We start from the raw sequence: 23588 nt of genomic DNA, 5'->3' as shown, positions 1-23588 counted from the left end.
CACCATATCCAAGTTAAACATGTGTCCAGTTGAACTTGTATGTGCATATAACAGAGATATATATGTTGGGCGAGCGGCCGGGGGCAGTACCCAGCTGGGATGCCCGGAAGGACAGAAGGAGAGATTACGCCTCCTCCGGACCACGAGGGGGTGACCGCCCTGGTGGCTATGGGGACCACGGGAAAGGAGCATGGAAGCTAAACTCTATAGGGGCCCGTGGTCACCGCCAGGGGGCGCCCAGATGCCTGAAGAGCCCTGGCCCTCAGCACTTCCGCCACTCACGGAAGTGCTGGGGGGGACAAAGACCAGGGACACCCGGAGTGCTTCCAGGTTCACAGCCGGCACTTCCGGCACAGAAGCTTGTTGGGAGGCACCTGGAGCACGTCCGGGTGAGGATAAAGGGGGCCGCCTCCCTCCGTTCAATGGCTGGAGTCGGGTGGAATAGGACGGAGCTTGGTGGAGAGGAGTGGAGGCAGTCAAGATGAGTAAAGACATTGGAAAAAGAAGCCTGGACTGAAGGGTGATTGGTGCTGGGGCACTGGGTTTTCTGTGCGGTATTTTGTAAATAATTATGAATAAACGTGTGTGTGGTTTTGAACCTTCGGTGTCCGCCTGTCTGTGTCCGGGCCAGTCTCCACAATATATTTTATATATATATATATATATATATATATATATATATATATATATATAATATAATATATATATATATATATATATATATATATAATTTAGTTGAGGTTTCATGTATAGAGAATATCATAATATAAGCAAGATATTCAGTTATCAATACCTTGCATTAAGTATTTTAAGAATCAGATGCTGGCCACTTAGAACAATGAGCCCAGTGCCATGTAATTTCAATATTATACTGTGGTATAGTGGGTCCTCAGCTCAGATTAAAGGCCACTTTTTAAATAAATAAATGTCGCCCTCGTGGCTTAGGGAGGGGGTGTGGTAGTGTGGCCGGAGCGATTCCTGGGTGATTCATGATGCGGACGGTCCTCACTTAAGTACACAGTTGAGGAGTCGTCCACATCCTTAATTGTTGCTGGGAGCTGCTAATTGCCAAACCTGATCCACGTCCCCATAATATTTAATAGAAGCGTGAGGCTGATGAAGGGGAGAAAAAAGAAAAGAGGAAAGGAAAGAAGAGAGAGAAAGAATGGGGGTTAATGGAGAAATAGGGGGCAGGAAGAAGAAAGCCGGTGCGGGAGAGAGAGAAAGCTGGCTCATGAAGATGGAATGCAGATGGTAGGAGAGCCCCAGAGGAGCGTTTGGCCATCTCTCTGAGGGGTCAGATTGAAGCAGTCACTCCAGCTGAGCAATTTTGAGGAGCTGGAGTGACCAGCAGAGGGGTCGACTGGCCGTTGAAGGAAGCGGAGTTGAGGAGGCTTTGGGCATGTTGAGCTCCAGCGTGAGCGCCCTGGCCACTGGGGAAGAAACCCAAGTCTCGGTCCGGCTGGAGCCCGACATAGCTAGGGATCAGAGGGCTACCGGACCAGAAATGAAGGAGCTGCATTTTGCTGGTAGGGCGACTCCCCTGTTGCAGGGCCTGAAAGGGAGATGCAGGGGAGCCGCCAGTAAAGGAAAAGAAAGCACTGGAGTTTTAAGAAAAGTTTGCTTCCAGCCATTGTTTTTAACCTCGGTTTAAAAGGATTTTTTCTAGTGTGTTTTTAACCTCCACAGTTCACTTGTTTTTATGGATTATGTATTTAATGACTTATTTGAAGCACTGCATTATTTATTTGAACACTTTTGGATTTTGCTGTTTTTAATAAAAGCACTTAGCACTTTTTGCACCATCCCCTTGCTTTATGGTTGATGTCTTCACTGCCTAGGTCATTAGTGACATTACATGGAGCAGAACCCGCATTGTCACATATACATGTAAAATGCAAACTGAAACAGAATGTACTAAAGTGGGGTAGCTCTACTGTAGATCAGTTTAATCATAATAAAAGAACTGAAATGAATTTACTAGAATGCTTCGAAGCACAAGCACCCTTTTCAAATAATTTCAAGGTTTTTAAAATTACCTAAAAATGTAATGCATCTGTACCTGAACTGTCACTACATTGTTTAAGAACCAAGTTAAAAATCTTGAACCTTAGCTAGAAACTATTAAAAGGTAATCCTCCATGCACATCCTGATATACCGTTCATAGAATTCAACATTGCAGTTGTGCAGCATGTAATCCAACAAAATATATTTAGCAGGGTTCATTAAAATTGGTCTTGTCCATTTCTGGAGATTGGACATCTGAGACAGAACTCTGTTAGCAGAGGTGAATTTTGCTTTTTTTTACTACCATCCTTAAGTATCCTGTACTTACTCAACCTGAGGAGCTTTACTTACAGTATATGCAAGTATACACAAGCATAAGCAGCAGGCTCAGAAGGAAATGGAAAAGACAGCTAAAGCTTCACCTAAGCTTAAACAGGCCTCAGGTTCAGGTTCAAGGTATGGCCTGCCAGAGACTGACCAGGAACAGATAGGTGAAAGAACAGATTTGTGGGTACCTGACACGGCAGGATCGGCTTAGGCTGATAACGAAACTTGGATCGAAACTACAAGTGAGTTGGGCCAGAAGAACTCGTTGATTCTAAAAAGTTCATTGGAACTGAGAATGGCCTCACTATACTTGCTGTCAACTATCCCCCACGAGTCAGCTGCACTGACTCCAACCGGGCTTACTACTCTGCCCGTGGAGTGTGGAGAAAACCGAAATGAACAGTCTGTGACCGCAATAACTACCGCTCTCTGGGAAGACATAAAGAACCTAAAGAGTAGCATAAAGAAGATTACAAATAATATAAATGATATAAGGAAAGATATAAACATGACAAAAGGGAAGCTGCTTCAGGATATTAAAGACCAGGAGAAAAGTTTAAGTGATCGCTTTGAGGCAACCTTTAAAGGTTTGCTTGAAAAAATTGAGAAAAAAATACAGGAAAATACAAGAAAGTTTGAAAATAAATTTAGAGCACTTGATGCTCAGTTTGAAGATGTTAAGCAAATGTTAATGACTCATATTAATATAGCTGAACAAATGACATCCAATGCTGATGAAAAAGCAACAGCTACAAAATCCGACTGTGCTGGAAGATGGATATAGAAGAAATAATACCAGAATTGAAGGTCTTTCTGAAAACTGTGAAAAGTCCTAACCCAGTGAAATTTAGAGCTGAACTATTCTCTAAAATAACTGGACAGGACTTAGAAGTCTTATTGCTCATTTCGACAAATTACAATCTAGGTAAATTTGATGTAACTTCTCAGACTGAAACAAGAAAACAATAACAATAATAATATATTGAAAATAACCACATTTGTATTTTCCCTGATTTCTCACCTTCAACAGCTGCTAAACGTGCCACATGTTACACCGTTAAACAGTGCTTATGCAAAACTGAAATCAGATGCAGCCTCTTGTATCATGCTAAATTGACAGTGAATATTCAAGGTAAGTTCTACATTTTTAGTCCTCTGGATGAAGCAGAAAAAGAGCTAAGAACATTGATTTTGACACTTTTTGAAATATGCTCATGAGTCGTATCATGTCCTGGCAAGGCAAAGAAGATTTTACCTGCAATTTGGTCCATTCCCAATGAGACTTTTGCCATAATTCAATTCCCTATTCAGGTACTTTTATGTTTTAACTATAATTATAACCTTTTTTTTCCCCAAAGAGGATTGTTTAATATTATACTCTTGTCTTATTGTATTAGGATTGTACTATCATATGTAACCTGCTTCTCCATGGGTACTGTTTAACATCATTCCCTGGGTTTATTCTTTTGGGACTGTTTAAGATTATATTCTAGGTTTATAGTATTTGAACTGTATTACCAATAGATATATTTACTTTAATCTTTCTACACCACTACTGGGGGGCTTGTTTTGTTTTGGACATGTTCTGTCTCTAGGCAGGCCATCACAAACTAGGACTAGGACTAGGACATTACAAACTGTAGTCTAGCCTCAATTGGTTAGGCAAAATAGGGGGATAGTGACGAGGAAGAAAGACAGCAAGCTATTTCTAATCTAGTGTTTTCACTCCCACAATTGTAAATACCAACACAAAAATAGGCTTCATAGCCATAACTCCTGGCAAAACTGAAAATTAAGATTAAAGCTATCTTATGCAATAATGTACTACCTTAATTTAAGACTATAACATATCAACAAAAGTTTATAAGCAATGTTTCTATGACCAAACAGTGAAATTTATGAGCTGGAATGTCAAAGGTCTCCATCACGAATTAAAAGAAAGTATTCTCTCACCTAACAGGTCTAAACGCCAAGATAGTATTTTTACAGAAGACTAACTTATTAAGCAAGGATCAGTTTCGGTTGCAAAGAGATTGGACTAGCCAAATATTTCACTCCTGCTATACAAAGAAAACCAGAGGTGTGTGAATCTTAATATATAGAAAAATTTCATTTAGAGTATCAGATGTAGTATCTGACCCTGAAGGGCGATATGTGATCGTGATGGGTAATGTATTTGATTTTGAAGCGATTTTGATTAATATCTGTGCACTCAATGTGGATGATCAATGTGCATCACACAGACCAATCTTATTTCTAAATAACGATGTTAAGATACTCTCTAAAGATCTAGCTAGAAGGATTGAAAAAGTGCTTCCTTCAGTAATATCACAAGACAAAACCGGATATATTACAGGCAGACACTTAGCTTCCAATGTTTCATATCTGTTTAATGTAATATATTCACCCATAAAGTTTAACACCCCAGAGATCTTATTATCTTTGAATGCAGGAAAAGCATTTAATATGGTTGAATGGGAATACCTATTCACTATATTGCACAAATTTGGGTTTGGCCCAAACATATGTGCATGGATCAAACTAGTATATACCAGCTGCTGGCAGATTGCCGGGGTCATTACCTGGCTGGGATGCCTAAAAGGACCGGAAGGTGGCAGGAATAGCTTCCGGGCCACGAGGGGGCAACCGCCCTGGAGCAGGAGAGGACCACGGGAGAAGAACAAAGAGCTTCTGGCCTGTTGGGACACGTGGCCACCGCCAGGGGGCGCCTCAAGCCTCGTAGGACTTGGAAATAGTTACTTCCGCCACACTCGGCAAGATGGCGGAGGAACCTACCAGGGACGCCTAGAGTGCTTCCTGTGCAAAGGGCAGCACTTCCGCCACACCAGGAAGTGCTGCCGGATGGACGTCATCAGACACCTGGAGCACATACAGGCAGGGATAAAAGGCGCCGCCTTCCTACAGTCTGAGAGCCAGAGTCGGGAGTGGGAGTTGGACGAAGCTCCCAGGAGGAGAGTAGAGGCGGCTAAGGACATTGTGAAGTCTGGAATTGGGGTAATTATTGCTGAGTGCATTGTGTGGTGTTTGGGACTGTGTTTATTAATGTTTAATAAACGTGTGCAATTTATAAAGATGTGGTTTCCGACTGGTGGTGTCCGGGCAAATCTCACACAGCCCAGAAGCCTCTGTCTGTATCAACAGTTTGTATTAACAACTTTACTTCAGACTACTTCAAACTAGAATGTGGTACTAGAAAAGGATGCCCCCTGTCACCACTGCTATTTGCAATTGCCATTGAACCATTGCCTGTTCACTTTCAAAATGAATCTGAGATAAAGGGGATTATCAGAGAAAGACTTGACAAGAAAATATCACTATATGTACAGTAGATGATACGATACTATATATACATCAGATCCACAAACCTCTGTGCCTGCAATCCTAACAGCACTAGCAGAATTTCAAAAGATATCTGGACGCAAAATTAATTTGAATAAAAGTGTGTTTTTTCCAGTGAAGTCTCTAGCACACAAGATTAGATTGGGGATCTTCCCTTTAATCATCGCAGATCAGTTTAAATACCTAGGGGTAAACATCACAAGAAAATATAAAGCGTCTTTTCAACAAAATGTTGCTGTCTGCATGGTAAAACTTAAACAAGACTTGCATAGATGAGCAGGTCAGCTGCAGCTAGGTGACTCCCCTGGTGCATTGACTGGATGGGAGAAGCAGGGGAGTCGCCAGTCACCAGAAGAAGAATGCACCGGGCTTTATTTTTAAAAGGACAGCTTCCAGCCATTGTTTTAACCTCATTTTAAAAAGGATTTTTTCTATTTATTGGATTTTAACCTTCACCAGTTCACTTGTTTTTATGGATTATTTATTTAATGACATATTTTTGAGATGCACTGCACTATTTATTTGAACACTTTGATTGTTGTTGTTTTAATAAAAGCACTTGGCACTTTTGCGCCATCCCCTTGCTTTGTTGTGCCTCACTGTCTAGCTCATCGGTGACATTACCGGCGGTGTCAGGTTCAGAGCTCCCAGAAGCTGGAAGGGAGCATGGAGTAGATCCCGCATCATCACAAATGGATGGATGAATTGTTTGGCTGTTGTGTTGTTATGTACAATTGATGCCAAACTTGCCTTCAGTATGTGACCAGAATATGTTATATGTTGCAAGTCTGCCTTGATCTTTCGGGTTAATATGTGTTTATCAAGTCCCATTTGTCTGTGTTTGCGTGCCAACCATGTTAATGTAATGAAATTGCTGAAACTTGTCTGTTTTAGAGTCAAGGTGGCATTAGGGGACCGCCCTATGACAATATATTTAGTCATCTGTGTGATATTTATATATTTTTATGGTAACCATGTTCAGTGGCAGACACATCAAAGTAGCATGAGTTCTGGCCCATACAAACCAGGCAATTTAATGCCGTTTTTTTTTCTTTGTTTTCTCTGGTGGAAAGTATGGTTATGGGTGTGTTTACCACATTAAACAGATAACTACATGCTTACTGAAACAACAAGAAACCAAAAAGCAAAATAAAATTCATCTGAAGAAAATAAAGAGATCTAGAAAACTGTTGGAATACAGCCCAATTTTTAACAAGTGTTTGGCAATCAAAAACAAAAACATAAAAATATTCTTCACTGATAATGTTATCCAGATTTTCATATGTTAATAAAACACATCACTCTTATTGGTTTAACCAATCTGATCACAGCATATGAGATGAAAATAGAATAGACTGTTCAGATTAAATCAATGTTAATCTATTCATTTTATAATGCACTTGTCCGTTTCTGGTTTGCAGGAAGTCAACTCCTATTCTAGCAGCAATGGTGCAAGTCGAAACCAATCCTGAGCAGGAAACACTGGCTCTCATGGTCACAATTACTCATATGAGGCCAATCTGGAGTCACCAATTAACTTAATGCACATATCTTTAGTAGTTGTAGTAGTAGTAATAGCATTGTCACATTTACAGTAAAATCCTCACGTGCATGTCTAACCAACATGCAACAAGTCAGCAATCTCTGGCACCATGATAAGGAATGTAGGATGAAAACAAGAGTACCTGGGAAAAAACTTGCAGACACAAAGTAAATGTGCAAATTAGACAGATAGACAGTGCTAAGGCCAGTAGTCATACCCGGTACTCTATAGCTATAAGGTGGCAGCAGTAAACACTGTCTTACCCACTCCTGCAAATCACTGTTTGTCATTGCAAAATCTATTGGGAAATCATACAGTATGATTGAATTTTGACCAGGAATGAATAAATAAAGTAAGGCTTAAACATATCAAGGACTAATCTCTGGGGTATATATTTTTTATCTTTACTAAATAAAATTAGTTAAAACAGTGACACTGCTAAGAGATTTGATTTCAGCTCTAGCCTGAGCCATATACTATTTTGTGTTGAACTTCTGTGACATCTTTTTCATATCGTCCTGTCTTCTGCATCTTGCTCTGTTACACCCACCACCTGCATGTCCTCTCTCACCACAAACATACACCTCCTCTTAGACCTCCCTCTTTTCCTTTATATATATCATAAAATGTTTAGTGGAAAGAACAGATAAAAGTGTAAATGTAGCATAAACAAATAATAAAGTAAGTTTGAAATAAAAATCATTTCAGTTAAAGACAAATGAAAAGTCAACGCAACACTTGAACATGAATCCTACCTTTGGATCCACATTTATGACTTTTCTGTCTCGCTTGTTCTTGAAAAGAAGACCAGATGTCGAGTTCTCAGCAATAACTTGGTAATTTGGGCTCGGATTTGATGTAGAAACTTTACTTTCCCAGTTAAAAAAACTGAAAAAAGAGAAAAGATGGTTAAAGGATATTTTAAAGGTTTTATTTTGGTCAATCACAGTAATTGCATGTCACACATGTAAACCATTGGAAGATGATGGTGATACACAGTCATTGACAGCTTTAATGTTGTTTCCCCTAGAGTGGAGGAAGATTTTTTGGGTGAACACTGATATCATTTGCGCCCTGCAGATTGAAGCTCTGCCCTTTCCACACAGCAGATGCAAGCCCCATCCCTTCTACCCCTGCTTCTATATAAGGTAAAGAACAACCAGAAATCACCATTTACTTTGGTCCCTTATCCCTTTGACAACAGATCTACTATCAAAAAGTCTAAGTAGCTGATAATTTGATAGGTAGGCCCCTCCATTTTTTTGTTTGCTTCCTCACCAAAGGAAGTTTGAGTTAATTAATTAAATAGGGCTTCTTTCTTGGTGTTCCATCATCCCGACCATCTCTATGGTCTCTTCCTTATGTGGTGTAAAACTAAACTAAAACAATTGTAACGATCAGGGATGAATATGATTAAACAACCTACTTTTTGCTTAACAATTAGAAGAGATATATAAGATTTGAATTCAAAAGTACTAGACACTTAGGTAAAATTAAAAATGGAAATAAGAAAAAAAACTGATTAGTCATAGTGTTATTATGCTAAATTTCATTTTAGCTAAAATCCAACCAGACAAACCAGAAAGATTTGACAATGTCCTCTTATTTGAATACTTACTCATAACACTTATCAAACCTATTCTATCATGTTCAAATTTTTATAAAATTCACTAATGTGTGGATAGCGCTTTGAGTACTGAGAAAAGCGCTATATAAATGTAATGAATTATTATTATTATTATTTATGTCCAGCCAGTCCTTTTGGTAGATTTTTTCAGGTTTTATGTGAATAAGCCCCTCTATCCCTTTCATAACTGTGCCACTTTCCACTGTGTGCTTCTTATGCAGGGTTCACAAAATCAGTAGCCCGACATCCTGGGACTATTACCTTTTCCCATCGGGCTACCAAAATGTAACTCTATCATGTCTGATGGGCTCTCTGAAATTACACTCAGAGTGAAATCAAATTCCCTCCCTTATTCACTTTGTCCACTTTCATGACTTGTTATTTTAATTAAAAAAAGATCATGGAACAAACAGGATTTTAATTATGATGATTTGTCTGCAGAGACATGTACGCCTGTGCGTGTGTATAATGAGAAGAACTGGAAAAATATGGCGAAGAAGGGGTGGATTATCTTGTCACACAGCCTGAAATACTAAATGACCTCATGCATCTCTTCATAAATGGGGGATTGTTTGAACTTTTTTGTCCTGACAAGGCAATTAATTCCTGGATGTATTCTGGAAATGGTTTGAGACACCTGGAACATAACACCCCAGCAAGATCAAAGAGCACAGAAATGGAGACTAATGCACAGAATCCAAAGAAGGAAGGTGATGAAATTGTGCTCTCAATGTCTAGTGGCACTCTCTCATCTGTGATTTCAGTTGAGATGACAGATTTAGAATCTGACACTGACTGATTCATGTTTGAATTCATCATATTGTTCATACAAGTTTCAATTCAGTTACAGTAGAACTGAATGCACATTTATTTTGATTGATGTTGATGATTGAAACTTGATTGTTGAGTAATGTATGTATGATTGTTGCAATTTGTGTTTGGAAAATAAATGTTTTTGACTGATTTTGTTGATATATCTAACTTTCTAAATGAAGAAATTGTTTTTTGTATTCAAGCTACTTGAATTCCTTTCAGGCTACCAGAATCTGAAGAGTATCTGCCTGGAGGGCTACCAGGGAGTTTGAAATTTTGAGAGCCCTGTTATACACTTTTGTCTTTACATTTGGATATTGAATCACAAAACTGTCAAATGTTATTTTGCTGATAAAGAAAACAAGCAGTAACAACAAAATGAAAAAAAAACAGGAAGAGGTTATTAACTGCTGAAAAAAACCCCAGAAAAGTAGGATACATAGACCTTAGCTGTGTTGTCCTCATTAGGTGTGATTTCACCTCACGGTTCTTAATAACATTATAAATCTATGCCTGACTGACTGTGCATGAAGGTGGATGGCAGTAGACCACAAGGCTACATGGATAAACACCATATTAAAAAGAGTTGGACTCTAAATGCGCACGGTGGTTGATTACGCATAGGACTGGCACACGTGGAAAAATATATAACGCTATTTCGGAGCCAACGTCACAATGATAGATGAAGAAGAAGAAGAAGAAGAAGGAAGACTATATATGTGCAGTTATTTTTTGCAGCCTCCTCTTTGGGAACACCATTGAAATACCTATTACGTAGTAATTGAGGGCTCATTTCTCATGCTACACAATGAAACTGAAAACTCCAACAGATAATAATAATAATAATTCATTACATTTATATAGCGCTTTTCTCAGTAAGAAAGCAAACAGGCAGAGGAAGCAAACTTGAACACTAACAAAGGCAATTTTTTGGTGTTTAATAACGTTCCATTAGATTAAAAAAAATGTTTAATTTAGATGTGGTTGTTGCAAACAGCTTAACAATGTTTGCATGTTCATAGCTTTTAACATGGTAAATCCTTTTTGTTATACTTATCATTATCAATTTAAGCGAACGTTCAGTTAGAAAAGAGGTGGCTCAGGAAGTGTAGGCTAACGTGAACATTTTGATGCATCACTCACTTATATATGCTCATTCATTTAACGATAGTCATTACATCTATACTAATGCACAAACAGCCTTTTGAAAACTTTAAATACATCTGCGTATATTGGTTATGGTCCATACTTTCAACTCAGTTTAGACGAAAAACAGCGAATATAACAAGTGAACTTAAAACTCTAACCACACTACACATTAAATATTCTACACATTCTTACACATAATAAATCAACAGATCTTTTTTGAAAAGTCTTTAGAAGTTTTTTAGATTAATTTCAATAGCATTCTTCTAACGTGTACTGTAAGAATAGGATGTTCATTTAGACAAAAAGTCAAAGATTACAGACATTGGATTTCATACTAGTTTTATGCAAAGTTAGTGAAATACAGAAGGAAAATTATGATTATACAGCGCCAACAGAAACAATGAATTACATTCCTGCCAAAATACAACTTTTTCCGTCAATGATTACATCAATACCAAACCAACACCATAGAAAATTTCCCTGGTTGACCACTCTTGTGCAATGGTAAACCACACAATAATACTAAGGAGAAAGAAAACAATATGATAGACATGTTATAGTTAGGAGTGTTGAGATGGAAAAAAAAATCTAAAATTACACATTTCACTGAAATGCTTGTCAAACAGATTTCATGAACAATATATCATGCTTGATGTGACTTTATTTTAAAGATAGTTACCTTTTTTGTCTGCCTTCTTTCAAATGGTTGTTTAAAAAAATGAAATATCTAAGGATAATACAGTTGGTGGACAGTTTATTAGGTATACCTGCTCAATGAACTTAATTGTTTCAATCATGTGGTTGTATAAATAAAATAGAGAAAGAATAAAAGGTCAGAAAATCCTGAGGGATTTGGTCAGGAGAAATAAAGAAGAGATAAACAGGCAAATTGTGCTGGTTTATTCATTTAAAAAAATACAGAATGCTTTATTTGTCAAAATTAGTATATTTATTTGTTCATTATAGCAAATCCTATTGCGTCTGCTGCACAGATTGAGGGATGGAACACCACTTTGATTGGCTGATGCTTCTGTTGTTTTATTTAAATACTTTTGTACATTACCTTGTAATTTCTTTATGTCCATATGGTCTGTGTTGCTTGTTGCTGCTGTGTAATCTGTACAAAAAAAAGTCTCTCACACAAGAGTCCAGAAACATTTCTGGAATGGTCTGGATTTCTGGCATGTGGATGTTGTAACTTTTACTGCATATGGCAGGAAGCATTATTTAGATGACATTTACCATAGTATGATCATAAGCACTATGCTTAGTGGTTTCAGCATCTCAGTGCAGATGCTCTCCTGGGATTTTAATGGTCTACAGTCTTTAGGATTTGTAGAGTCAGTACATTTCATCATTTACAGGATACACCTAATTCTCCATCTAGGGAGAAGCTACACTTGTAACAAACAGTCTGTTAGGCACACAAGAAGACAGAGAAGCAGGAACAGCATGAAAAACTAAAACTAGTGTGGTGTCTCTGCTGCAGATATGGAGCTATCCTTGAACACAGTAGTGATTCAGGGACTAGGCTGGAAGAAACCCATGTGTTTGGTTTAAAGCTTTTCCTAATCCAAAGTTTGATTGAGTTGGGAGGAGAAGTTTGTGAGGAAGAAATTAGACTTTAATAAAAGAATGACAGGATAGGTATATCCTGTGAATAGCCCAGTCAGTATTTGCACAACAATCGCTACACGAGTTGCCGTGACATGGTCAGGTGAAAAAAGCGAACAGACAGACAAGACATGACAAGACAATGCTCCCGCGCCCAATGCTTTTTCCAGAAAACAGTTTTTGACTGACAAAAACATTCCTATCCTTGATCATCCTCCCTATTCGCCCGATTTAGCTACCTGTGATTTTTACTTGTTTCTGAAAATCAAAATTGACCTGAAGGGAACATATTTTTCTTCAATGGATAAAGTGAAGATGGAAATGGCAAGCTTGTTGAAGAGCCTCAAGCAAGAAGACTTCCAGCACTGTTTTAATCAATGGAAGATACGTATGGAGCGGTGTAGAGATTGGGAGGAGGAGTATATAGAAGGTGACAATGTTTAGAATGCTGTAATTCATCAATAAATATTTTTTTTTTACCAATCTGGTTATTTTTGTCTCTCACCTTGTATATAGATTTTTTTTGCAATAATTTGAGTCATTTAAGGTACTGTACTTCCAATTTTTCCATAAAGAAATCAAATAAGTAAGAGAATAATACAGCAAAGGAATCAATTAGGGAGAAGATTAAGTATATACAGCATCTTGCCAAGGACACAAGAGCAGGAATGCAAAACCAGCAGGCCTTTGAAGGAAAGTCTATAGGTAGAAATAGCACATAATAAGCAGCAGGGCTCAAGAGTAAAGCTACATGCAGCAAAGATCAAATAACTGCATGAAGCAAACAGCACAGTCAGGGCTGTGCACAGGAAATAGCAGAGCAGAGTGACAAAGTGATGTCTTAAGCAGCAGCAAGCAGTAGACCAGGAGCCAAGATGTGGCTGGACAAGAAAGGGATGTAAACAATTGTAGCAATCAGGAAAAAAATCAGTAAAAGAGGCCAAACAGGAAATCATATATTTGGTATTTTCATAGAGCAATTAAAAGCATGTGAAATTGGAAGATGCTTTTTAAAATCAACAAGTTAAATGTAATAAGTATACACATTATGTACAACAACAAAAACAGAACAAATCATTAAAAAAAATCCATAAAATAAATCAACACTTACAGAAACAAAGAGATGCTTAATTTTAAAAATATCTGAAAGACCTATGCTAATCAACCATAGATACAATATACAATTACACAGAATACAGCACCAAAGTCACAGACAAAGCAACAGCATAGGATAAATTGATAAATTGTAGGTAGGCTGTTAAAGCTGATAGTCTGAGTAAAGGTTAGTGATGAGCGAGCCCTGAACTTCGTCAAACTAGGTGAATGCATTGAAGTTAATAGGGAAGAAAGAACTGATCTAGTTCACAGTGGCTTATAATGGTGGATTGTCCCTGAAAGCTAGAAAAGTTTCTGTCAACTATGCTGGATCTACTGTAAGTGAACTGCGAAGACATAAGTGCTAACCACTAAGCTGCTATGCCTCAAATAACAAAAGACACAGAATGAATGAACGCCACAAACAAAATACAACAAATGGCTACAAATTGGCAATAAGCAAAATAGTTCAATTTTTTGAAATTGCAGCACCAGGCTCGGCAGGAACATCTTTTTTGTTTCCAATATCTGGGCAGGTGGTTTGCAGTTTTTTTCTTCTATGAAGAAAATTGAAACACCTTGTAAACTGTAATAAATCTGCAGTTATTCTTATTATTATTCCACATGTGTTCTCTTTCTTGAGGAGGAGGAAGGCACCTTTAAGGCTTATTTGGATCATAGCTCTAGCACATAGCTAATTATGTTTGCAAATTAATCATGTGTTGATGCACTGCCAGCACACCAATCACAGGGATCAGTGTTATAAATATTGTCATTATAGTCAGCTATTGTACCCCTCTAATGAAAATACTGCAGGTGTTTTTCTTCTGCTACTAGTGCCAGTCGAAGCCCATATGGAATCCATTTGGGGGGGGTGGGGTTACCTTTGGTGTCTGGAGCGCGCACCCCTTCAGAAGCACAAATGGAACTCCTTTGTGTATATACCACATACTTTAATGAACCCATGATCCTTGCTGTTCAGAGCATGTGCACTTTTACTTTCATAAACCGTGCACAGCAGCTAACAGTGGCCACTCAATATCATCAGATTTTGATGGCCGGTGGGGTGGGAGATGTTGCCCCTTTGGTGAATGCTGCATGTGCCCATTCAGTAGAACAAATGGCACCACTTAGTATATATAACATGGACTTTAAGGAGAGCACCCCCATTGGTGTACGAAGTGTACACACTTTAGCTTTCATAAACGGCACTCGGCAGCTAGCAGCATCCACCTTGTATCATCAGAGTTTGTCAGCTACTGTATTTGATTCCCTTGCAGTGTCCAGAGTGAGTGTTCCTTAACTGTCATAAATGGCGTTCCTCAGATGATGGCACCCAAGGTGGCCGCCTAAGTCACCTAATGAATTGACTGGCTCTGGCTGCTATAGCACTGTGACATCGAGCTATCTTAGGGCACTAAGAAAAAAGTGTTTGTTTTAGTTGTCTGCAAGGCAAATTTACAGGAAATATCAGCAAATACAGCATATGCTCTATGAAGAAAGCTTTGGTGAATTTCGCCAATCCTCACTAGTAAGGATATACTGTATATAACATGGTAGTGACACTAATACTGCTGAAATGTGTAAATAAAGAGAAAGCAATTAAAAGGCAAGATAAACATACAGGTTTTCACTGTAAATTTGAACATCAACAACAATCACAAATAGAATGAGCAATTCCTAAGATTAGAGGCACCATAGCTGAAAAAGTGATTGCCTAAAAATGTTTAAAGGGACAAATTGACTTCTGACAGAAACTCAGTGTAGGTGAACTACGGGGTAATGTGATGGCAAGATTCTGTTTTAGTCAACCCTCTGGGAGCAGTTTTTTGAACAAGTGATACTTTGCATTTGAGTATAAGAAAGGTGCTATATAAATAAAATGTATTATTATTATAGGAAATAGTCTATATAAACAAAATGTATTATTATTATTATTATGTGCAGGATGAACACTAAAAGACAATTTCAGAATCTAAAAACATGGCTGATAAATAAGGCTATAAATATAAAAAATGAATAACACTATAAAACTATTGCAGTGCAAGTGAAAGTGCCAGTTATTTATGATATGTTCCTTTACATTGGCAGTGATGACAGGAAAAGGGTATGGCTTCAAAATAACTGTTGAAAAAATATTGCTGCCTGACAGCACTTTAGTTTCTTTCCACGTACCAAAATACTACAAGTTAGGAATATTGGCAAGTGTAAACTGACTCAGTTATGGGCCCTGGGTAGTGAAAATCCACAGAAAATACATTCATTTAATCATATGTTAAGATTGGTCATAAAGACAAGTGGAGAAATCCTGCAGAAGTATTTTTGGATAGCAAGAGGTTTTTACAGGCTGGTCACCTTCATGGGTATTTAATAAGTTCCCTGTCACAAGTAAAATGGGAAAGTAGGAATTTTGCCATCACAAACTTTACCAGGAAAAGTAGATTGAAAGCAAAGTGAAGGTAAAAAAGGAAGAGGGAACTGATGGTTCCACTTTTCTTTAGATGGCAGTTTTGAAGCCCAAACTACCACCCTGCTGACAATAATATGGGGTGCAATGCTGCTTCTAAATGGGCATATGAGTTAGTCCTTTCTGGACATTAAACATAATCTGAATTTTAAAGGTTACCTTGGAATGGAGCATGACTGGATGCTTTCTGCCAGTGTTCATTGATCTTACATGAAGGAGGTGGATGAGATAAGAGGATAATAATAATAATAATAATACTGGTAAGGTAGTAGTGCCTGTAGGAGCTTAGAGAGATGTATTTAATGGTTTTTGAACTCAGGGATTATCAAGCAAGCAAGGAGGCTCCTTTATCTGATTCTAGATTATATAGGGTGGTCCAGATCTAATTATGCAATTTTCATTACGCTATAACTTACGTTTATTACATAGAGAATTCACAGCACCTGCCCAGCACATAGAGATTTTACTTAAAATTCTTTTTGTTGCCGATAGATGGCAGCACCTGCCCTGCATTCCAAAATGGCGGGGAGACGGCTGTCAGTCGAACAGTTGCATAATTAGATCTGAACCACCCTGTAGGTGACTGTATACATAATCACATCTGTAAAAAGCAAACAGGTGTTGTTTTGTTTGTGTACCCTTTGGGCTGACCTTGTGCTATTTCCATATTGGGCAACTCAGCCTACAGTCGAGGACAAGACAAATTACTAGAACAGAAAGGAATTAAAAACAATCAGACTGAATTACTGTGTCTGCATCTGCTTCTATGCATTCCTATCATCACCATAATTGGAGGTCAATCAATAAGACAATAGTGTCGATCGAGTTTATTTATGCAAGTTTAGATAGCTGAAGAGTTAAATCATCAAGCTATGGATGTTGTGACAGTACAGGCAGGATTATCCATTTGGGAGTGCATTCCAAAAAGCATGGGTTTCCATTCCTCCTTCTTTAGTTGGTGTTTTTCTCTGTCTCCTCAAAGAGGTGGTCAGTCACAAACTGACATGCTTCTTGCTGAATCATTCATATCCATAGAGGGCATTCCATGACTAAGGCCTCCTAGTTTGAGATGTGGATTTTGGCCATTTGTAAGGTAGACCTCGATATTTACTTTAAATGGAGAAACTCGATCAATTATAATTAAAAAATGCATTAAAAGCACAGACTTTCCTCAATAAGTGCTACAGAACTACTTACTGTATTAAAAAATTACAGACCAGATAGAAACTCTGAAATAACATTCTCACAATCAAGAGACCACTTGAAATCTACAGCAGTGCTACTAAATGGTCACAATGTATAAGTAGATCATATTAGTCTCCATCTTTCCCACACAGAATGTAAGCATTATTAAATTTATATGTTCTAAATACTGACAGCTTAATTAATTTTAAACATAAGCACTATAATTATAGGTAAGGTTTTCACAAATTCTTAGCAAAAAAACCATCTATCATTATTAGTGTTTTCTTAAAGACAAATTTGTCAGTTGTCAAAGCAGTTATCAAAATACTGAAAACACCCCTTATTCTCAGGAATGATTCATCTTCATATTAACCTAAGGAAACAATTCTGAAATGTGTGTTCAGCATGCAAGAGTATCTGCACGAAAGCTTAAGCTGCTTTAAAATGAGCCAACAAATATTTATCATTCTAAGTAACTTCTTTGTGTATCTTAGCATAGATATCACGCAATACCTGATAAGTTCCGTGCTATTTATATTTAAAGTTAATAATGAAGGACAGCAATGCAAATATTATTACAGCAGCAAAGCAAAGCTGAAAACACAGGTGCATGGCAGTAGCTGAGGATGGCAAAAATATTGTGTATGAATAGCAATGAATGACCAAAAATGAAGCAATATAAAAATTAAAATGTCATAAGTACATCCAAAGTTGGAAAATATTTTCAATCATGCACATGTTTATACATGTGTTAATGGAGTGGTTGAAAGATGTGACTTCTAAGGCAGCATACTTTTCATAAATATCACTCTGTTTGATCCATCGTAATAAAACCTTAAGATTAACACTAAAATAAATATTGAATATTTTAATTAAAAAATCTCTTTAGCAGTTTAGCCACATGAAAAGCTAAAACAAATGTTGTAAAGTAAAATGATTCCTGCACCTAATCGTGAGTATCCATGTTTCTGTTAGGTATTACATACTGCTTTATTTAGTGATGCGGGAAGAATCAAAAAAGTGTCTAGGTGTTCAGATATGAGCTCCAGTTCCAAACTGTGGTGCATGCCAATCAGATAGGCCCACAAAAGCAAAAGCTTATTCAGCCCAGCCCAACAGCAATAACATTTTTGTAGAAATAGTTGAGCCGCCGGGCTGCAGAACAGAGTGCTGACTTGTAATGCATGACTGACACAGTGAACTTAGGTTAGTGAGCACAGCTGGATGAGCCAACAAGGACCAATCAATAAAAAGACAACAGATTTCGTCATTTCATGAACAGGTTCAGAATCCATGAGACCAATCAAAAATCAGGTAGAAGGATAAACACAAGCAGTCAGAGAGTACAAAAATAAAATGCAAAAAGAGCAAAGGTAAAAATAGAATCAAGAACTAACTATAGCATAATACATTGCAGACCATAATAGAATGAAATATGCTAGACCAAATTCATGATATCAAAAAGCCAGATTAAAATTCAAAAAGCACAACAATCCAAAAATATCTGAAATCAGAAAAACTCTGTTGCACAAGTAAACTAACTCAATGTCCAAGCAACACTACCATCAGAACTCCCAATTGTTATTCTTTCTGCCTTTCTTTATTTGACTACAAATGACTTGCAAAAGGAAGGGTTACAGGCATAGTCCCAGCCATTTCTGACATGATAGAGGTCAATAGTTCCACGTACAGTCATATGAAAAAGTCTGGGAACCCCTCTAGGCCTGCATAATAATTTACTCTACTTTCAACAAAAAAGATAACAGTGGTATGTCTTTCATTTCCTAGGAACATCTGAGTACTGGGGTGTTTTCCGAACAAAGATTTTTAGTGAAGCAGTATTTAGTTGTATGAAATTAAATCAAATGTGAAAAACTGGCTGTGCAAAAATTTGGGTCCCCTTATAATTTTGCTGATTTGAATGCATATAACTGCTCAATACTGAATACTTGCAACACCAAATTGGTTGGATTAGCTCGTTAAGCCTTGAACTTCATAGACAGGTGTGTCCAATCATGAGGAAAGGTATTTAAGTTGGTCAATTGCTAGTTGTGCTTGCCTTTGACTCTCCTCTGAAGAGTGACAGCATGGGATCCTCAAAGCAACTCTCAAAAGATCTGAAAACAAAGATTGTTCAGTATCATGGTTTAGGAGAAGGCTACAAGAAGCTGTCCCAGAGGTTTAAACTGTCAGTTTCAACTGTAAGGAATGTAATCAGGAAATGGTAGGCCACAGGCACAGTTGCTGTTAAACCAGGTCTGGCAGGCCAAGAAAAATACAGGAGCGGTACATGTGCAGGATTGTGAGAATAGTTACAGACAACCTTCAGATCACCTCCAAAGACCTGCAAGAACATCTTGCTGCAGATGGTGTATCTGTACATCGTTCTACAATTCAGCGCAATTTGCACAAAGAACATCTGCATGGCAGGGTGATGAGAAAGAAGCCCTTTCTGCACTCACGCCACAAACAGAGTCACTTGTTGTATGCCAATGCTCATTTAGACAAGCCAGATTTATTTTGAAACAAAGTGCTTTGGACTGATGAGACAAAAATTGAGTTATTTGGTCATAACAAAAATCGCTTTGCATGGCGGAAGAAGAACACCGCATTCCAAGAAAAACACCTGCTACCTACTGTCAAATTTGGCGGAGGTTCCATCATGCTGTGGGGCTGTGTGGCTAGTTCAGGGACTGGGGCCCTTGTTAAAGTCGAGGGTCGGATGAATTCAACCCAATATCGACAAATTCTTCAGGATAATGTTCAAGCATCAGTCACAAAGTTGAAGTTACACAGGGGTTGGACATTCCAACAAGACAATGACCCAAAACACAGTTCGAAATCTACAAAGACATTCACGCAGAAGGAGAAGTACAATGTTCTGGAAAGGCTGTCATGGTCCCCTGACTTCGAAAATCTATGGGATGATTTGAAGCAGGCTGTCCATGCTCGGCAGCCATCAAATTTAACTGAACTGGAGAGATTTTGTATGGAAGAATGGTCAAAAATACCTCCATTCAGAATCCAGACACTCATCATAGGCTATAGGAGGCATCTAGAGGCTGTTATATTTGCAAAAGAAAGTACTGATGTAATATCTCTTTATGCACCTGTCTAATTTTGTTATGATGCATATTGCATATTTTCTGTTAATCCAATAAACTTAATGTCACTGCTGAAATACTACTGTTTCCATAAGGCATGTCATATATTAAAAGGAAGTTGCTACTTTGAAAGCTCGGCCAATGATAAACAAAAATCCAAAGAATTAAGAGGGGTTCCCAAACATTTTCATATGACTGTATATTGAAATTTAATCCAATAAACTTGTTGTATTAACATTTGTTTATATGTATAGTATTGTCTGTTTTGGGTTTATAATAATCAAAATTCCATATACTGTATGTTATCATTTTCACATTTTCCTTTGTAAGGTAAAAATTCATTTTCATTAACATCTTAATTGTCCTTATTTACGTAATGCTGATTTAAAGTTCATTTGACCTCAATCACTGTGCTGATTTTGTAATGGAAGTTACAAGATAATGTCAGACACATGCAAGTAGGGAGAGTTAAAAAGTTATGAAAAAGGGCAGTACCACGGCGAAGCAGAAGAGGGTGCTGTCAATAACATTTCCTCCTCTTTTCCCTTCAGCTATTCATTATCCAATCCAGGGTTCCAATTATCGTTTGCTCATGTCAAAACTCGATGTTCAGTATTGGAACGCAATTCTGTGTGTAACCATGATACGATACACCAGAATCAAGTTATTTTGATCATCATGACTGACCTTAATGGTCCTTTGCATCTTTCTTGTGTAATTATCCCTAGCCCTTCTTCCTGTGTTTGCCATTTTATAAATATTGGGGTGATAACATATTTTGCTATCCCTTGGTGGGTGTAAAATAATTTAAACAAACAAGGATGTGTCTCACCTTGTTTGAATTCCAATTGGATTAAAATACAGAGCTTATTTTGAGTATTTTTACAAAATATATTATTTGTAGCCTTGTATGGTAGACTTTTTCAGGTTATGATGCTTTGCTTTATTACCTGGCAATATAAGCTCTAACTTGTCTTAGCCAAGTGAAGTGTATTTAAAATGCTGAAGGGGTCAGTGATTGTGCCAAAGAACAGACTAAACACAATGAATTATCTACACCCATTTCCTTTAATTTCTGTATTAATTAATTAACTTTGAACATATTCAAGATTTTCCAATCTTATCAACACTTTATTGACAGATTTCAGCACTTCATTCAGTCATATTTGATAAAACATTCACAGAATTTGGAGTTGTGAATAGCAGCCAGCAAGATGTAAATTGCTAAAAATGTCTAACACAATCACCCAATTTCATTGTGTTCTCTACAGAGTTTTTCACATTTTGTACACAAATTAAGAGTCAGGTTTCTTATACAACTAACAATTTTAAAATATGTTTAAAATACTGCATTAGTGGAGCTTTGAACAATGAAGAACATTTTAAAAGTTAGACGCCAGTATTCATTAAGTGGAGTAAACATGAACAAAATGAAAGAACTGGTCAAAGATTTTAGGTGTCAAAAGACGTAACTCTGACAAACGGAGATATGGATGAGTCAGCCACATGCTAAGAACCTCACATGGTATATTCTTCAAATGTTCTACTGTACATATCTGTTTCACAGAGTGTTTTCTCTTTATTCTCATTTGTGTTTATGTAAACAAACATTAAGTTAGATTTCCATGAATAATTTAAACAGCTAATAGATGCAAGGGGGTTGAACACAAGACTGTAGGGCACTATGCAGAATCCAAAATCCTCAGTGTTGCAGATCTGAAAATCCCATTTTAGTACTTATGACAACTGATAGAAACCTGCAATGTTGAATCAAAACATTTGTAGCTTCAGGAATTAGACTCTTTGATGATAAAGACTAACAAGATTAATAAGAACTCTAATGTTCATCAAGTGTAAGAGAGCATACTTCATTTTTATCTTACTGTACTCCTTCTTTTTTATTCATTTGTAGCACATACAACAAGAATCCCAATGAAGTGGAGGTTAAGGCAAAATGATGGCTTGAAACTGGACCCTGTGTGAGCATGGAGGTATATGAATGGAACCTGTGATGTACTAGTGTGGGGAAAAGCACCATCGCCTGCTTTCTCTTTGGCGTGGCATATGAGTCCTTCACCTGAGCTTCACACCTAAGCTGAAATCTTTGCACAGTTAAAATGAAACTTTCACCTCCTCCAAAGTGAAATTCTTTAGAGGCAAAGTGATGAATCTGTCCGTGTTACTAAGTTTGTGGCCTTGCTCAGTCCCATTCCTGTCCGGTGCTTACCTTACCTACTTGGCACTTCTTTTCCAAATTGCAAATCATGAAAAAAGTCAGGCAGCTGAAGGCTGACCAATGTGTTTTATAAATAATGCTTATTGCCCCTCTCATGAACACGGAAGACTAAAGATTAATTCTGCCTTTTCAGTCTCTTACTTTGCTATCTGCCAGTGCTTGTTAACTGTTAAGGCAAATATGGCACATTTGCTATATTTCTAAACTGAAAACTTACAAAGATTTCTTATATACTGTAAATATCATTAAGCATAAATGTTGTTAATTAGTATTGAGAAGACCATCTTTAAGACTGTAGTTACAATATAATTGATCACTAATCTTGTTAGGATTAGAAATGAGGACATTAGAGGGTCAGCTCAAGTTGGACGGTTGGGAGACAAAGTTAGAGACGTGAGATTGCGTAGGTTTGGACATGTACAGAGGAGAGATGCTGGGTATATTGGGAGAAGGATGCTAAGGATAGAGCAAGGAAAAGAGGAAGGCCTAAGAGAAGGTTTATGGATGTGGTGAGAGAGGACATGCAGGTGATGGGTGTAACAGAACAAGATGCAAAGGACAGAAAGATATGGAAGAAGATGATCCGCTGTGGCAACCCCTAACAGAAGCAGCCGGAAGAAGAAGAAGAAGAATCTTGTTGGTTATTTGTATATTGTTGTCTACATGTTAATAAGCTTTGCAGGACTTCAAATAAAACAGAAAAGTAAAATATGGGACATCACCATGCATTTAATGGGACCATAATTTGGAATCTAAGTAAGAACTGAAAATGCACTTTGAAGCACTGTTAGATATGCTTGAACCAATACGGTTATTTTATACTCAGATCATGATGTACTGAATAAAAGCCATACAGCTAAGATCACTTCTGGTTAACTGAAAGATATACTGTATGTACTGTACAGAGAACACGATGACCATAGATTAAAATGGGAATTTCCTCACTGAACTTCTTTGATCAAATTTGTTAGTACTACAAACTATGAATGAATGACTGAGATTGAAGGTTTAGACTCCAAAGGCTTGAATGAAGCAAATGAAAATAAATACTAGAGGACAA

At 37.6% G+C, this 23588-nt stretch overlaps 1 protein-coding gene across 1 annotated transcript in view; it reads right to left on the bottom strand.

Annotated features, from left to right (window-relative positions):
* cfap299 (cilia and flagella associated protein 299) overlaps window positions 1–23588 on the bottom strand; it is a 381432-nt gene that overhangs the window by 5562 nt on the left and 352282 nt on the right. The window contains exon 5 of the mRNA XM_028805607.2: window positions 7994–8126. Coding sequence (XP_028661440.1) covers window positions 7994–8126 — 133 coding nt within the window. The remainder of the gene's footprint in view (window positions 1–7993; window positions 8127–23588) is intronic.

This window comes from Erpetoichthys calabaricus, chromosome 7 (genome assembly GCF_900747795.2).
Source record: "Erpetoichthys calabaricus chromosome 7, fErpCal1.3, whole genome shotgun sequence".
Lineage (NCBI taxonomy): Eukaryota > Metazoa > Chordata > Cladistia > Polypteriformes > Polypteridae > Erpetoichthys > Erpetoichthys calabaricus.
The sequence above is the reverse complement of the archived record's forward strand: the minus strand, read 5'-3'. Positions and strand labels throughout refer to the sequence as shown.